The sequence below is a fragment of the Malus sylvestris genome, chromosome 9, assembly GCF_916048215.2.
Source record: "Malus sylvestris chromosome 9, drMalSylv7.2, whole genome shotgun sequence".
NCBI lineage: Eukaryota > Viridiplantae > Streptophyta > Magnoliopsida > Rosales > Rosaceae > Malus > Malus sylvestris.
The window spans coordinates 31,646,713-31,664,257 of NC_062268.1; the positions used below are offsets into that span (position 1 = coordinate 31,646,713).

Here is a 17,545-nt window from a genome sequence, read left to right on the forward strand (position 1 = left end):
GGTACCACCTTATCACCACTCATTTGGTTGGCATTGATCTCTTTTTTGCAAGAGAACACTGAGGTCTTCGCCTGGTCATAAGAGGACATGCCAGACATCTCTCCCGATATAATCTGTCATTGCTTAAGTATCGACCCCAAGACCAAGCCAGTGAGACAGAAACGAAGATCTTATGATGCTGAACGGTACGAGGCAATGAAGGCAGAAATTGAAAAACTTAAAGGCATAGGCTTCGTCCGCGAAGTCAATTATCCAACGTGGGTAGCAAATGTTGTCATTTTTAAGAAGAATCCGACCAAGGAAAGTCTCCTGCTCTAAAAGGTCTTGTGGAGAATGTGTGTCGATTACACCGACCTAAACAAAGGATGCCCGAATGATAGCTTTCATCTTCCTCTCATAGACAGACTTATAGACTCTACGGCAGGGTGTGAACTTTTGAGCTTCATAGATGCTTACTCAGGATACAACCAAATCCTCATGAACCCTCCTGACCAAGAACACATAGCCTTCACTACTGACAGGGGACTATATTGCTATAAAGTCATGCCCTTCAGCCTAAAGAATGCAGGAGCGACTTATTAGAGACTGGTCAATTCAATGTTCGCCGAACAAATTGGGAAGAGCATGGAAGTTTACATTGATGATATGCTAGTCAAGAGCAAACATGCTGACCAACACATCACCAACCTATCTGAAACTTTCACCATTCTGAAGAGGTTGAACCCCAACAAATGTGCCTTCGACGTAGGCTCTGACAAATTCTTAGGCTTCATGATAAACCAACGAGGCATTGAGGCTAATCCCGAGAAGATCAAAGCAATCCTCGACATGAAGGAACCAATAACTTCAAAAGACATCCAGAGCCTTACTGGCAATGTGGCAGCCTTAACTAGGTTCATCTCTAAGGCTATCGACAGATGTGCTCATTTCTTCAAAGCACTTAAGAGAAGTAAGAAGTACATTACATGGACTGATGAATGTGCTGAGGCATTCAAGAACCTCAAAGACTACATGAGTAAAGCCCATTTGCTCTCCAAACCTAAGGTTGGTGACACTCTCATTATCTATCTGTCGGTATCGGCTTCCGCAGTAAGTTCTTTTCTCATTCGATATGATGGTAATGTCGAACGGCCTGTCTACTACGCTAGCAAGGCCTTACAAGATGCGGAGACACGATACTCAAACATTGAGAAATTGGCTCTAGCATTAGTCATGTCTGCTCGAAAACTTCGCATTTACTTCCAAGCACACTTCATCATCGTGCTTACCAATCATCATCTTCGACAGATACTCCAAAGTCCTGACACTTCCGGATGAATGATCAAATGGGCGATAGTATTGGGTGAGTTTGACATCTCCTACCAACCAAAGCCAGCTGAGAAGGGCCAAGCAGTGGCAGGCTTCATCGCCGATTTCACATATCCTATTGACATTGTTTCTACGCCTAAAGAAGTGGTTTCATTACCCTCGGAAGCTCAGAAAATAGAACCAATAGGCCCAGCATGGAGTCTATATGTTGATGACTCGTCCAACCAACAGGGTTGTGGAGTAGGACTAGTCCTTACGACCCCTGACAAAGTGGCGATGGAATATGCTATTCGTTTTAAATTCAAGGCGTTGAACAATGAGGCCGAATATGAAACCCTCCTAGCAGGCTTACGTTTCGCCAAACACATTGGGGTTAAACGAATTGATATCTTCAGTAACTCCCAATTGGTGGTTAACCAGGTCACCAACAACTTTGACGCTAAGGATAGCTCCATGGTAGCATATCTGGCACAAACACAATTGTTGCTCAAGCACTTCTATTACTAGATCACCCAAATTCCTCGAGCGGCAAACAGTCATGCAGATGATTTAGCTCACCTCGCCTCAGCGGTGGAAGACAAGATTGGGAGAAAAATTCAGGTCGAATTGTTGGCAGCACCAAGCACCATGGCTGCAGAAGTGTGCAACTTACAACAAGGAGATAGTTGGATTACCTCAATTTATAGATTCCTTGCTCATGGCACCCTTCCAAATGACAAAGTCCAAGCTAAGCAGATTCGATACAAGGCTTCCCGTTACTTGATCATTAATGACCAACTCTACAAGCGGGGTTTTAACATACCAAACCTAAGATGCCTTACGCCCGCAGAGGCGAAAACTGTCCTTCGGGAAATACATGAAGGAGTTTGTGGAGATCATGCTGGATCTCGATCCCTAGCACACAAGGTTTTTCGCCATGGATATTACTGGCCAACATTCCACCAAAATGCCATTAGAATATCCCGTGCATGTGATAAGTGTCAACGCTACGCAACTATTCATCACTCCCCTCCCGAGCTGCTCACTCTTATGATCAGCCCTTGGCCCTTCACCCAATGAGGACTTTATTTGATCGGCCCAATGCCTGCAGGGAAGAGCAAGGTTCGCTATGCAATCGTTGCAGTTGGCTACTTCACAAAGTGAGCCGAAATCCATTACTGAGGCAAAAATAGAAGACTTCGTATGGAAGAACATTCCTTGCAGATTCAGCATTCCCAATGCGATAGTCACTGACAACGGGCGACAGTTCGACAACAATAAGTTCACGATGTTCTGCTCTAAGTTCAACATCAACTTATGTTTTGCCTCCCCAGCTCATCCCCAGTCTAATGGACAAGTTGAAGCCATCAACAAAATAATCAAGCGAACTTTGAAAACCAGCTTGGACAAGGCTAAAGGTTGTTGGCCAGAATTTGTACCCCAAGTTCTTTGGTCATATCGCACTTCGTATCGGACATCAACAGGAGAAACCCCATTCTCACTTGCCTTTGGTACAGAGGCAGTTGTCCCTGTTGAGCTTAAGCAGGCAACGTTCCTAGTCCAGAACTACGTGCAAAGCGAAAATGACAAACAACTTACCCTCAACTTAGATCTAGTCGAGGAACACAGAAACCAGGCTCACTTGAGAAATGTTGCCTACAACCAGCGCATCTCCAACTACTATGACTCAAGGGTCAAACCTCGTTCTTTCAAAGTGGAGGACTAGGTATTGAAGAAAAGATTACTCTGCGACAGAGTCCCGAGTAAAGGAACACTTAGTCCAAACTGGGATGGACCATTTGAAGTTGTTGGCATCAGTCGCCCTGGCTCCTACAAGCTTAGAAGCTCCAATGGCAAGACCCTTGGCCATCCATGGAACGCTGATCACTTGAAGTACTATTACAAGTAAACTCACATTGTACAAGTGTTAAGTTTCAGCCGTTCGCAGCCTATGTAACGAATACTATTTGGCATGAATTCAATAAAGAGGTGATTTAGACAACTTGATCCTAATCCTCTTACATTCCTAGCAATGAAACACTTGGGTTCAAAGCTTCAACATGAATGCTTCAAACATGAAACAAAGTCTAAGTATATGTCAACAAGACTATACAAATAAACGAACAGCTTCACAGTATATTCGTTCAATCATACATTCCAACACATTCATACATAAGCCAACTGTGCTTTGAAAGGGTTCAACATATTTTGTGTCATTCGACACTTGCTACAATGTGCCTAGACACCTTGCCCTTATTCTCACAAACCAGGTGATGAAATGTACAACCCGTACTCTCCTTCATGCCACCAACCAGGTGATGAAATGTACAACCCGTACTCTAATATAATTTGGCAACTTGCCACTCATGCCACCAACCAAGTGAAGAAGGAACTCATCTTCATGCCACCAACCAGGTGATGAAATGTACAACCCGTACTCTAATATCATTTGGCAACTTGCCATTCATGCCACCAACCAGGTGATGAAATGTACAACCCGTACTCTCCTTCATGCCACCAACCAGGTGATGAAATGCACAACCCGTACTCTAATATCATTTGGCAACTTGCCACTCATGCCACCAACCAGTTGAAGAAGGAACTCATCTTCATGCCACTAACCAGGTGATGAAATGTATAACCTGTACTCTCCTTCATGCCACCAACCAGGTGATGAAATGTACAACCCATACTCTAATATCATTTGGCAACTTGCCATTCATACCACCAACCAGGGAAAAAAGGAACTCACATTCGTACCACCAACCAAGTGATGAAAGCAACTCACCATTCATTCCACCTACTAGAAGACGAGTGGTACAACTTGTACATTTGAACTCCTAGCATTCACAAATAATCAAAAACCCTCAAGCTTGACAACTCAACTAGGTGAGCACTTATGCCCAACAAGAGTTATAGTCACCAACAAAGTCTTATTGCAAGCCAACAACAACTTCAGTGCATGGTGTACGAAGATCAAGCTATTCAGCCCTTTTGCATCTGCTTCAAACATTTCCCCTCTGTAACAATGCAAACACTACAACTCGTAAAAAGCTTCACACACTCTTTATCAAGACAGTGTGAAGCAAAACCAATTTATGGTGCCAACAAAAGCTTCATCAAAGGAGTTCAACCACAATTCTCAAAAGCTTCACACACTCTTGATCAAGACAGTGTGAAGCAAAACCAATTTATAGTGCCAACAAAAGCTTCATCAATGGAGGGCAACCACAATTCTCAAAAGCTTCACACCCTCTTGATCAAGACAGTGTGAAGCAAAACCAATTTATAATGCCAATAAGAGCTTCATCAATAGAGGGCAACCACAATTCTCAAAAGTTTCACACACTCTTGATCAAGACAGTGTGAAGCAAAACCAATGTATGGTGCCAACAAGAGCTTCATCAATGGAGGGCAACCACAATTCTCAAAAGCTTCACACACTCTTGATCAAGATAGTGTGAAGCAAAACCAATTTATGGTGCCAACAAAAGCTTTACCAAAGGAGTTCAACCACAATTCTTAAAAGCTTCACACACTCTTGATCAAGACAGTGTGAAGCAAAACCAATTTATGGTGCCAATAAGAGCTTCATCAATGGAGGGCAACTACAATTCTCAGACCTTCGAAACAAATTCAATTTATATGGTTCATCCAAACCTTCGACTACTACAAGGTGTGGCTTGCATCACAATCTTTTGCTCAACAGTATGGAAGCAAAATTTGTATATGTTGTCTCTCCCACATTTTCCAACTTCTACTTTCCTAAAAAAAAAAAAAAAAAAGGAAATTCAACAAAGCTTCATCAATGGAGGACAACTACAAATTCTCAAAAGCTTCAAAACTTCAACTCCAAAGCTTCACCAACAAAAGCTTCATCAATGAAGGACAACTACAAATTCTCAAAAGCTTCACACTATCTTGATCAAGATAGTGTGAAGCAAATTCAATTCATGGTACCCAACAAAAGCTTCAACTTCAAAGCTTCACCTACAAAGCTTCAACTCCAAAGCTTCACCTACAAAAGCTTCAACACAAAAGCTTCACCCACAAAAGCTTCACATACAAAAGCTTGACCCACAAAAGCTTCAACACAAAAGCTTCACCCACAAAAGCTTCACCTACAAAAGCTTGACCCACAAAAGCTTGACCTACAAAAGCTTCACCCACAAAAGCTTAACCTACAAAAGCTTGACCCACAAAAGCTTGACCTACAAAAGCTTCACCTACAAAAGCTTCACCTACAAAACCTTGACTCACAAAAGCTTGACCCACAAAAGCTTCACTCACAAAAGCTTGACCTACAAAAGCTTCACCTACAAAACCTTGTCCCATAAAAGCTTCACCCACAAAAGCTTCACCTACAAAAGCTTGACCCACAAAAGCTTGACCCACAAAAGCTTGACCTACAAAGCTTCAACACAAAAGCTTCACACTATCTTGGTCAAGATAATGTGAAGCAAAATCAATTCATGGTGCCCAACAAAGCTTTACCTACAAAGCTTCAACACCAAAGCTTCACTTACAAAGCTTTAAAATATATATGTATATATATATATATATATTTTTTTTTTTTCTGAAATTCGAAAAAAAAAATTTCAAAAAAAAAAAATTGCCTAGGCCTCTTCTTCTTTGGGCCTAACAACTTTCATAACAAATATATATGAAGAAGGAGTTTTGGGCTACCACTTAGAAAGGAAATGCCTCATTCGTCAACTCCCTCGACCGGAAACTTAGGGGACTCTTACCATATGCTACTGCACCTTGATACTCGGAAGTCTCACGACCACTCAGTGACTTGGATTTTTCAAGTCTCCAAACGAGAAGTTTTCCTCACTCGGGAAATTAAGGGAGCACTACCTCAATCTACATGCTTCACTCACAAAGCTTCAACATACAAGCTTCAACAAAAGGAAAAATTCAAAGAACTTAGTGAAAAAGGCCTTGGTGTATTTAACAGAATACATTGAAATGAAGCAACACTTATTTATTGATATTTCCGATAAGTTACAAATATGTACATATACATGAATCAAAATAAACAAACAAGAAGGAGCCTTCACAAAGGTTGCTCAGGAGAAGTCTCAGCATTCAGCAGAGCCCCAGAAAGAGGAGGCATCAAAGGGTGATTATTCGAAACCTCAGTACTAGGCAGAACCCCAGAAGGAGGAGGCACCGAAGGTTGATCATTTGGAGCTTCATTATGCGGTACAGCCCCAGAAGACGAAGGCAATAAATGCCTTTGGAATAAACCCACAAACCTCTGATGATCAAGTAAAATCTGACCATCAGATTCTTGCAGCTGGTCGAGCTTCCTCTTCATGTTTGTAGCATAGTCATGTGCGAGCCCGTGCAACTGTTTATTCTCATGTTTGAGCTCTCTGATATCCTATTTGAGACTTATCACTTCAGCCGCTATTGATTCAACTTGGCGGGTTCGAGCAAATAGGCATTGGGCCATATTAGACACAGAACCTGCATACTGCACACTGAGAGCCAGATAATCCTTAATAGCCAACTCATCAGACCGTTTGGAAAGTAGTCTGTTATCTTTGGGAGTGAGAAGGTTCTTGGCCACCATCGCAGCGGTCATATCATTCTTCATCACAGAGTCCCCAACGGTAAAAGGACCAGTAAGGGATAAGAAGGATGTGCACTATATGTTGTCTTGAGAAGGAATGGCTGCCTTTTCACCAAAGTTCAAGTCAAAACGACAGTCGGATGGGCCATACATTCTCAGAAATGATGAAAGAGAAATGAGGTGCAATAAATCTCTGAAGTAAGGGGAAAATTCCTACAAGCAATAACTTTCTAAATGTACTCCTTGCACACAATTAGTGCCCTTATAAAAGAAAGGGCAACATGGTCGTTGGTTCAAAAATCGAAGAGGCACCACTCTCCGAATTTCGAAGAGGCACCACTTTCCACACGCAACATCATCTCATCGGGTACCACAGATAACTTTGCCAAAGATCTCTGACAAAGTTTAGACACATAAATTTTGAAGGTCCAGCTACCCTACTATTACCCATAAGGGTAAAGGAACAGCACCACTGCTTGATAACTAGAAAGTCCAAATGTGTGTCAACCTCCGTGCTCCGTGGCAAGGCAGACTGGAAAAAATGTCCAACCTTTAATCACATTCGAGAAAACACTCCCAACAAGATTGCTTGCTAAAAAATAGAAGAGGAACCATTCTCCAAATCTCGAGAGCCAGACTCCCAACAAGATTACTTTCTCAAAAATCGAAGAGACACTGCTTTTCGAATCTCAAGAGTCAGACTCCCAACAGGATTGCTTTCTAAAAAATCGAAGAGGCACCGTTCTATGAATCTCGAGAGCCAAATCCTCGACAGGATTGCTTGTTCGAAAACCGAAGAGGCACAACTCTCCGAACTTCGAGAGCCAGATTTCCTTGGATAAAGCTTGTCTGCAATCTTCACACGCAACATCAGCTTTCCAGATACCACATACCGCTTTTTCAAAGCACTCTGACAAAGTTAAAACATGTGAAGCTTGCAGCTCCCACTACATTGCTATGACCAATAAGGGTAAAGGAATAACATTATTACTTACTCAAAAATCCAAGAGGCACCGCCCTCCGAATCTCAAGAGCCAGACTCCTAACAGGATTACTTTATCAAAAATTGAAGAGGCACCGCTCTCCGAATCTTAAGAGCCAGACTCTCAATAGGATTGCTTTCTCAAAAATCGAAGAGGCACCGCTCTCTAAATCTCAAGAGCCAAATCCCCGTCAGGATTGCTTGTTCGAAATCCGAAGAGGCATCGCTCTCTGAACTTCGAGAGCCAGATTTCCTTGGATAAAGCTTGTCTGCAATCTTTACACACAACATCAGCTTTCCAGATACCACATACCAATTTTTCAATGCGTTTTGACAAAGTTAAAACACGTGAAGCTTGTAGCTCCCACTACATTGCTACGACCAAGAAGGGTAAAGGAATAGCATTACTACTTGTTGTTAGGGAGACTCCTATATATGTCGACCTCCATCCTCCACGAACAGGCAGACCTGCAAAAATGCTCAACCTTCCTTATATCTAAGAGGGCACTCCTAACGAAACCTCTCGAAATACTCAGCTTTCTCCCCCCCCAATAATACCTATGCAAACCAGCCACACCAGAGCAAGAGTATCTCATATCATCAGGGTCAAAAGTAAGAGTATCCCATATCATGCTTTTTCCCTGTCTTTTCCTTTGCCCTTGTTCTTACCTGCAAGACAAGGAGAACGAGAACAATCAGTCAGCACTTGGAATCAAGCTTCCGGTCAGAAACTGACTGCCTGGAACCCCTTACCTGATTACTTACCTAGCATTGCTCTCGAGTACTCATCTTCAACATTTTATGCTTCCAGAAAAGATACCACATCTGCCTGAGGAACAGATAAGGCAAGTGAGAAGGATACAAGGAAGCATGTGGATACAAGCGCATCAGAACACATGCCGATTCATCTATTACTTCGTCAACAACAAAAGTATCACATATCATCAAGGTCAAACGCACTCTTGATTTAATGGACTTGTTTTGACCCTCAAATTCTTGAGTCGTCTTTATACTCTGGAGGAAACCAGAAAACCCTGCCCAGTTCAAGAATAAGCCTGTGGAAAGTTACTTCTTTAAAAGCAAAAGTATCTCATATCATCTCTTCTCCATTTGCTTCTCCTTATCCTTGTTACTGTTTACAACACAAGGAGAAGGAGAACAATCAACCGGAAGCCGAAGTCGAACCTCCGATCCAGGTTGCTTGCTTGGAAGTCTGATTGCTTACCTTGTCTGTTACCTCTTTCGGCAAATCTCCTAGCTCGGCGACTTGGGGGACTCCTACTATAGGGTTTTGTATCATACTTGACCAAGCCCGAAACTACAAGTAAGCTTCGAGTGAAATTGATACATTACCTTGTGCATCTTCATCGATTAAAGATACCACCCCTGGATGGAGGAAAAGTACTTCCAGAGAAGATGTCATATCTACGTATAAGACAGATAAGGCAAGTGAAAATGATACCACACTTCGGTACTTAGAAGTTTCGTGATTACTCAATGGCTTGGATCTTGCAAGTCCCCAACCGAGGAGCTTCCCTCACTCGGGAACTTAGGGGAGCACTGTTTGTACCATACTTGACCAATCCTGAAACTACTGAGTATCAGTCAACGTTATACCGTCAAGGACCCAGAAGAGTTTCCCAACAACCAGAAGGCTAATCACAGCACGACACGTGTCGACATCAGAAGCCAATCATAGCGCAACACGTGTCAACATCAAAAGACAATCACAACACGATACGTGTCAATGTTAGAATGAAACTAGAAACTCTCTTCTATAAATAAAGATCATTCTCTCACAATATTTCCTAATGTCATTTGTACTAAATCATTCACTAGTACTCACTAAAGGAGAGCTTGAACCTATGTACTTGTGTTAACCCTTCACAATTAATGAGAACTCCTCTACTCCGTGGACGTAACCAATTTGGGTGAACCACGTACATCTTGTGTTTGCTTCGCTGTCCCTATCCATTTACATACTTATTCACACCAGTGACCGGAGCAATCTAGTGAAGGTCACAAACTTAACATTTTCTGTTGTACCGAAGTCCTCGATGATTTTGTGCATCAACAATGTACAACTGATTTTTTTGGAATGATTATTTTCACTCATCACATTTTGCTTCACACACTCGTTCAATTTATTAATAGTTTTTTTATGTAATTATATAGGATGACAATTCAACACGGCATTTTATTCCACAAATACTCTAAAAAAATTATTAACTAATCAAAAGAGTGTAACAAAATAAAATAAAGTGAAAATCACAACATCCCTCGTCCCTCAGGCTCTCGTAATTGCATTTTTTTGGGGTATCTATTTGAGTTCATTGATGAATTAATATATGAGTTGAGTATTAGGCTTGAGTTTCTCATGTCACGAATTCAACAAACAAAATTTAAATGAGTTTCAAGTCCAAATTGAATAGAACGGATTGGTCAAATTAAAACCAAACCATACAGATTAATTATTCGATTTGGGGTTCGGTTTGTGGATTAAAATGAAACGAACTAGACTATGCCAATTGTTTTAGTATCTTGAAATCAAATATAAAAGATTGATCAGCTCAAGTGGTTAATAACGCCTTATATCTCATTTGAAATCTTTGAATTCAAATTTCACCGTCTTAATATCGTTTGTGTAAAATAAAAAAGCTCAAATAATATATTTTGAAAAACTTTTAACAGAAAAAGAAAGTCGGCAATGATGCTCACCGAAGAAAATCAAAATAACAGAACCCGAAGAAAAATCACAATAAAAGCACCCAAATGCAAAACCTAAAATTATTTACAAAATACCAAAATGAAATACACAGGTAAAATTGATCCTTGCGCACATGAGAATCCGATTTAAGGAGCTTTTCTCCCTTCTCTTCTTCTTCCCGTCGATTTTCTGATCCGAAGGGACACCGTCCTCCGCTCCACCACCGCCCACCGGTGTCTGTTTTCAGGTGCCAATCTAGGGTTCTCGAAGCTCCGTAAAATCCTCTCCTTCGGGTTCATCTTACAAATATTCATATGCCTAGACCCAGCAAAAAACGCCGCCATGGCTACCCACCTCCCAACAATCCCTCTTCTGCCAACCCAATTCACCATAAACGTCAACCCGCCAAGAAACTGCATTCTTCCTCCAACCCAACTCACAGAACCCCCAATTCCCCAACCCCAATTCACAAAACGCTCAATTCTTCAGCCGTAGCTCTTTTGCCGGCGGACCCACATACCCAAACCCCAGTAGCAAAGCGCCCAACCTTCGCCTCGTACCTCGACACTCCGAATCTGCCTCCGAGAATCGGACTTCTCTGCGAAATATTGGCCAAAACCCACACCCTTTCTGTTGAGGAACGGTTGGAGGAGACCGGTGTTAGAGTGACCCAAGAAGATGTTGAAGAGGTGCTCAAACTGTCCTACGGGTTCCCGGGCCCGTCAGTGAAGTTTTTCCGGTGGGCCGGTCGCCAGCTCAATGACGTTCACAGCCCCTATGCTTGGAACTTGCTTGTTGATCTTTTGGGCAAGAATTGCTTCTTTGATGCAATGTGGGATGCCATCAGTGCCATGGCGAAAGAAAGGTTACTCTCTTTGGCCACTTTTGCTTCTGTTTTTAGTAGCTATGTAGTTGCCAATCGTGTCAAAGAGGCTATTTCGACTTTTGAGTGTATGAGCCAATATGGTTGTCCTAGGGACATTGTGGCCTTGAATTCGCTTTTGAGTGCAATTTGCAGAGATGGCAAGACCGCTGATGCCGTTGAGTTTTTGCGTGTCGCCAAGGTTAAGATTAGGCCGGACCCTGACACCTATGCCATTTTGTTGGAGGGTTTGGAAAATGAAGGCAATGTGGATTGTGCTAGGCAGGTCTTTTCTGAGATGGTGATTGAAATCGGTTGGGACCCCAACAATGTTCCGGCTTATGATTCATTCTTGAATACTTTGCTTAAGGGACCTGACGGGATCCGTGAGGCGGTGAAGGTCTTTGAGACCTTAAAAAATAGGAGGTGTTATCCGGGGATCAGTTTTTTCAGGCTTGCGCTGGATGAGTGTGTCAAGAAGTGCGATTCTAGGGGAGCAGACACTCTCTGGCAGGCAATGGTAGGGAGAATTGGATGCCAACCTGATACGAGTATGTATAATTTGGTGATTTCTTTACATTGTCGTGATGGCAATGTTGATTTAGCAAAAAGGATGTTCGATGAGATGGTGTACAATAGGGCATTCCCGAATTCACAAACATATAACATGGTGTTTAAGCTTTTAATCAAGGATAGGAAGTTAAAGGAGGCTTCGGCATTGTTTACAGAGATGGTTAAAAATGAGTGTGTTCCAGAGCTTGCTAATTGTGACATAGCAGTAAGGATTTTCCTGGATTTTGGGGACCCTTACTTTGCTATAAAAGTTTGGAAGTGCATGATAGAGAATTACCATTCTGGCTTGGAGGATACAGGGAATTTGTTGGTTGTAGGGCTCCGCGATTTGAATAGGGTCCCAGAAGCTGTTAAGTACGCGGAGGATATGATTGCAAGAGGAATGAAGTTGGACTTTTCGACATTGTCAAAACTGAAACAGGACCTCTTCCGAGCAAGGAAGGAATACGTGTACAATGAGCTTTTGAGAAAGTGGAAAGCTCTATAGGTAGGTTCGAAATACTTGGAATCATACATGTTTGCTACATGGTTGCACTAGTTTTCCTATTCCATCTATGCTGTGTCAACTGAGATGTAATTTCAGATGGCCATTTTTTATAACGAGGATATTAGTTCTTTTCTTGTGAATGTAATTATCAGTTTAGCCATCTATTCTATTTAGACTTCTACTTCAGATGCAATGTTGGTTATATAATTTGGTGAAAATTTATCCATCTATACTTTATATCTCTAGGCATAGTGAGGAAAATTTGATGTGTGTGTGTATGTGTGTGTGTGTGTATCCTTTCCAAACAGAACCCTCAAATTATGTTAATCTGTGCTCAAAATATGTGGACTGTCAACGGCGTCTCTTCAAATGGAGAAAATAAACTTGGAATGAGATTATTATATGAAAGATATTAATATCCTTGGTTAGTCATAAATAGAAAAATTTGTAAACTTTATGTGGAAAAAGGGTGGAATTTATGGGGCATATATCCCAACATTAAATTCTGTTTATATAGGTGTTGTTTCCAAATTGTATGGTAATACGAGTTTTGAGGAAGAGAATGCTAAGGGGACTCTCCATAGACTCTATTAGTTCATGTTTTTGGCACAATATTTTATAATGTTGACATGAGAATTGAGGTTAAACTATAAAGATGTTTTTAGCACATTGTTGTATAATGTTGGCATGAGAATTGACGTTAAACTATGAACTGACAGATAGACAATGGAGAGTCCCATTTTGAAAAAGTTCCCTTAGCACTTCTCTTCAAGGAAACATTACATAAACGATCAGCGTACGGATTGATCCCTACGTAAATGATCAACTTCAAATTCTTTATTTAAAACTGTGCTAATAGGTAGCCACATAAGAAACTCCACTAATTCGTTGTAGTTAGTATTCTTAAACTCACTTATCCAAGTGCACTGTAAATGTTCTGATTTGTCTTTTATATTTGCTTTGCACTCTTCAAGTTATTTCCATTAAGCCTTGCTTTAAAGTTGGGTGCCAAAAAGGCACATAGAGACATTAATACCACAAGCCTCACATCCTCTGGTTTCACAAAACCACACATTCATGTGAATCATACTTCACTCACTCCTCGGGTAATTAGAAAATAATGTAAGCATAACTGAAACAAGGGAGGCAGCCTAATACAAATATCTTAGCTGCTGTTGCTGCATTTAGCCAAATATGCATCCCAGCCTTGACGACGGTATTCATGAGCCACCTCCGCAGGGTTTGCGGCTTTTATAATTCCACGACCCACAATTATGATGTCACTACCTCTATCGTAGATGACCTGAAACACAATATGTTTCGGTCACAACGCTGGCTCATAAAATAGTATAGTCATAACAAATGCAGGTCAAAACATAGATAAGTGATGCAAATGCCCCTTTGAGCAGCCAAACTCAATCCCTCGAACAACGGTATGAGCATCAAATCTCTCAAGTTATGGTTGCCAAACTGATACAGTAGTGTAGTATATAGTAATCTTACGGAGTTTGGAGTGTTATATTGCTGGCCAAGAGCATCACCACCGGTTACCATTTTCACTCCAGGAGTTGCCTGGATGAAAGCTGGATTTACTGGTGCCCCCGGCCATGATGCTGGGTTAACTGAAATGAAGCCAATCACAAAGTCAGAATGCTCCTCTGCTATCTTCACTGCGGCAGCTGTGTAATCTCCCCTTGCAAAGTTACCGGCTGAGCTCATTTCGGCAAGGAGCAACAGCCCCCTACCATGTGGCAAACCCTACAAGAGAGAGAGAGAGAGAGAGAGAGAGAGAGAGAGAGAGAGAGAGAGAGAGAGAGAGAGAGAGAGAGAGAGAGAGAGTACACAGTAGTAAACAGTTAGGAAAAATTAATTCATCTGAGCAAAAATTTATGCAGAGGGAGCCATCAATCCAAAGTCACAAACCTTCAACTTTAGTCCATCAACTATCCCAGGACCAGAGATTATATGACAGTTGACAATATCAGCCCAGTCCAGTATACGGAATATACCTCTGCAAACAGAAAAAACTGATAAGCTAAAATGATACTAACATACAGAAAAATAAGAAAAAAAAGCTGAGCCTGAGCCTCACCCTTCATACTGCATTGTTACTGTGTTACCAATGTCTGCGAACTTGCGATCTTCGAAAATCAGGAAATTATGTTTATCTGCAATCTTCAATTGGGTAAGGCACATATCAGCTATAACTCGACAATTGTTTTCAATCAACCAAAACATATTTGTAACTGTATAAATTGAATACAGTCCTGCTCAGAAGAAAGCTATGACTTGACAATTACTAAGTTCCACCACTGATAATAATATGAATAATCAGTGCAATTATTTATTAGTGCATGACATTATATTTCTTTTGAATTAAAGCCATGGCTTTGAAAATGCAGGCTTAAAATGGTTTTAGCAATCCATTCAGGCAAGTAATACCAAGGGGGAACACTATTGATTCAGATGTTCGTAATGAAAGATCAAGCGGTTTTCCGGAAGCTTGCTTGATCTAACTAAAACTCAAGCAGCAATTAAGAACAGATAACAGATGAAGTAACAATTTACTATCTCAATCTGCACCAACATTCACATCAATGCCATCAAGAAATTATAAAATCTACATGAACCAGCAGCCATAAATCATGATTAATATCAAGTTGCATTACAAAACATGAAGAAAAAATATTTAGAAACATACTGAGCGAAGTTTAGAGCCAAAATCCGGGGTGAAGTCGGGCAATATATCAACATGGGTTTTCAGTAAACAAATCTCCGGTCCAACCTGCATTAAAATGTTTACATCATAGAATCAGTGACCATCACAACAATAGATATTCAACTATCCCCGTTCTTTTCTTATTCAATTCACTTCCCTCTCTCATCACAGATTGTTCAAATTTACAAGGCACCTGCCTTTGTCTACATACTACTGTCAAAGTGCATTTACAAATCTAGCAACAAATACATATTTAAATAACATAGTACAACAACAAAAAAAACCCAGTTAGAAATCTAGAATATCATATTACCAGAATATCACAACCAACAGTGGCACAATAAGTTAATTTCGAATTTCGATCCCAAAATTCTATGCTGTTCCGGAATATATCCTATAGTGCAGGTGTTAAACCGTTCAATCTTTAGTCATTGTATCTTCGGCCGAAGATCTAACAGTCGAATTTGACCAAGATCTAACGGTAAAAAAAAGTTTGGCTCCGGAGTATATTAGAAAATCTATATCCGAATCGTGAAAAATTAGCCTCATCCGGATCATGAAACCATTTGTCTAACTCCAACCCTGCAAAGGTTTAAGCTTGCACATGGACATAGTGTAGCTTCCTACATGGCAGTTCCTAGTCCAACTTCTTGGTAACACCCACGTGTATATTTATAACACTTGGCTCCAACAATACAGTTAAATTACAGTGCTTTCATATATTTTCCGGGAAAATTAAAAGATTCCGAGAAAATCCAAGAAAATCTCACCTTCTCAGCTATGTCGAGCAACTCCTTGGCAGTCGCAACATCGGCAGCCACACATAGATTGCTCTGCTTCTGCACCATCACCTCAAAAAGCCTCTTCCCCGTCGGATTCTTTGACACCTTCGCTCTCTCCTCCAGCGCCAAACCCCTAACCTTCACCTTCTCCACACTGTTCGGCACAACCGGCGGCGCCGCCACCTTCCGATTCTCCTCCAAAAACTTCAAAACAATCAACTCCGTCTCCTCCCCGACCTTCCCCTTCTCCTTCAACACCCTCACCATCTCGCTCAACCGAAACAGCGAGTGCAGTCGAATCCCATTCTCCTCCAAATTCTCCCTCCCGCCCTGTTCCCGGTCGATCAGCACAACAGCGTCTTCGACCTTCAGACCGGCGGCGCGTAGGGGCGCAGCCGTCTCCAAAACCGATCCGCCGCTAGTAACCAAGTCCTCGATTATGAGGCAGACTTGGTCTGGCTTAAAGACGCCTTCGATGGCCTTGGCGGTGCCGTAGTCCTTGACCTCCTTGCGGCGCATGAGCATGGGGAGGTCATTGGACGTGCTGATGCAGGTGGCGATTGGGAGGGCGGTGTAGGGGACGCCGCAGATGAGGTCGTAGCGCGTGGAGGAGGGGACGGTGGCGATTAGGGTTTGGGAAATTTGGCTGAGGAGGGTGGGGTAAGATACGATGAGGCGGAGGTCTATGTAGATTGGGGAGGAGATGCCGGATTTGAGTTTGAAGTTGCCGAACTTGACGGCGGAGATGTCGTGGAGTTGGAGGATGAGGGACTCGGTGGACGGCAAAGATGCCATTTTTGATAAGACGGTGGCGGCGGATTGGGAAGAGAAGAAGGAGAGTTCGTGGAGAGAGTGAGCAGCGAGCGCACGCAGTGGCTTTTGCGTACGGAATAAATAGAGAAGATGCTGAAATGTGAATAAAGCAAAATGAAAAAGGAAAAAAGGTTTTACAAACTTTTTTTTATTCAAAAACACTTAATTAATTTTTTTTTCTTCTTTTAAAAAAAAAAAATCAGCTGATGATTTCGTCTCTTCACAAGGTCGAGAAGATTCAAAGAAGCATTTCAGCAACTCCTGAAATGTAATTAATTTTTTAAATTATAAATACAAAATGTTGTAGTAATGGGTAATGAGGAGTGTTGCTCTTGCGCATTATGTTCAAAACCCGGCTCCCTAATATAACATCTAATCTAGTAACTTTAACGTTTTACAAAAAAAAAAAAAATGTTTAAAAATTCAGTTGACTTATATTGAATTTTTGCGTTTGATGACAGAATCATAATTAAGGTAAAGTTTGTTAACATCTGTTTCTTCACAAATTATCGCCATATTTATTCATAAATTATCGAAAATCATTTTTTCATAAATTACAGAAAACTGATTCTTCATAAGAACATAGTTTTTACTTGGCTGCAGTGCAAAGTAGAATATAATTATTTAAAAGTCCAATTATTTTTAAAAAGTATATAATAGAGATTGTACGATAATTGTTTTTAGGTTTGAGAAAATGTGGATAATTTATGAAGAAGTAGTAGCCGAAAATTTATGAAGAAACAGTCGATGGT

At 41.3% G+C, this 17,545-nt stretch overlaps 2 protein-coding genes across 2 annotated transcripts; one reads left to right on the top strand and one right to left on the bottom strand.

Annotated features, from left to right (window-relative positions):
- The first annotated feature begins 10,584 nt into the window (after window positions 1–10,584).
- LOC126583045 (pentatricopeptide repeat-containing protein At1g77360, mitochondrial-like) lies at window positions 10,585–12,665 on the top strand. Its single transcript, XM_050247345.1, has one exon. The coding sequence runs from the start codon at window positions 10,872–10,874 to the stop codon at window positions 12,477–12,479; it is 1,608 nt and encodes a 535-aa protein (XP_050103302.1). The 5' UTR covers window positions 10,585–10,871; the 3' UTR covers window positions 12,480–12,665.
- A 736-nt stretch (window positions 12,666–13,401) lies between these two features.
- On the bottom strand, window positions 13,402–16,890 carry LOC126583047 (uridine 5'-monophosphate synthase). Its single transcript, XM_050247347.1, has 6 exons — window positions 15,969–16,890; window positions 15,181–15,264; window positions 14,572–14,654; window positions 14,403–14,490; window positions 13,983–14,237; window positions 13,402–13,782 (listed from the first exon to the last, which is right to left on the bottom strand). Exons 1-6 carry the CDS (start codon window positions 16,773–16,775, stop codon window positions 13,645–13,647), a joined length of 1,455 nt encoding a protein of 484 aa, XP_050103304.1. The 5' UTR covers window positions 16,776–16,890; the 3' UTR covers window positions 13,402–13,644.
- Window positions 16,891–17,545: the final 655 nt, after the last annotated feature.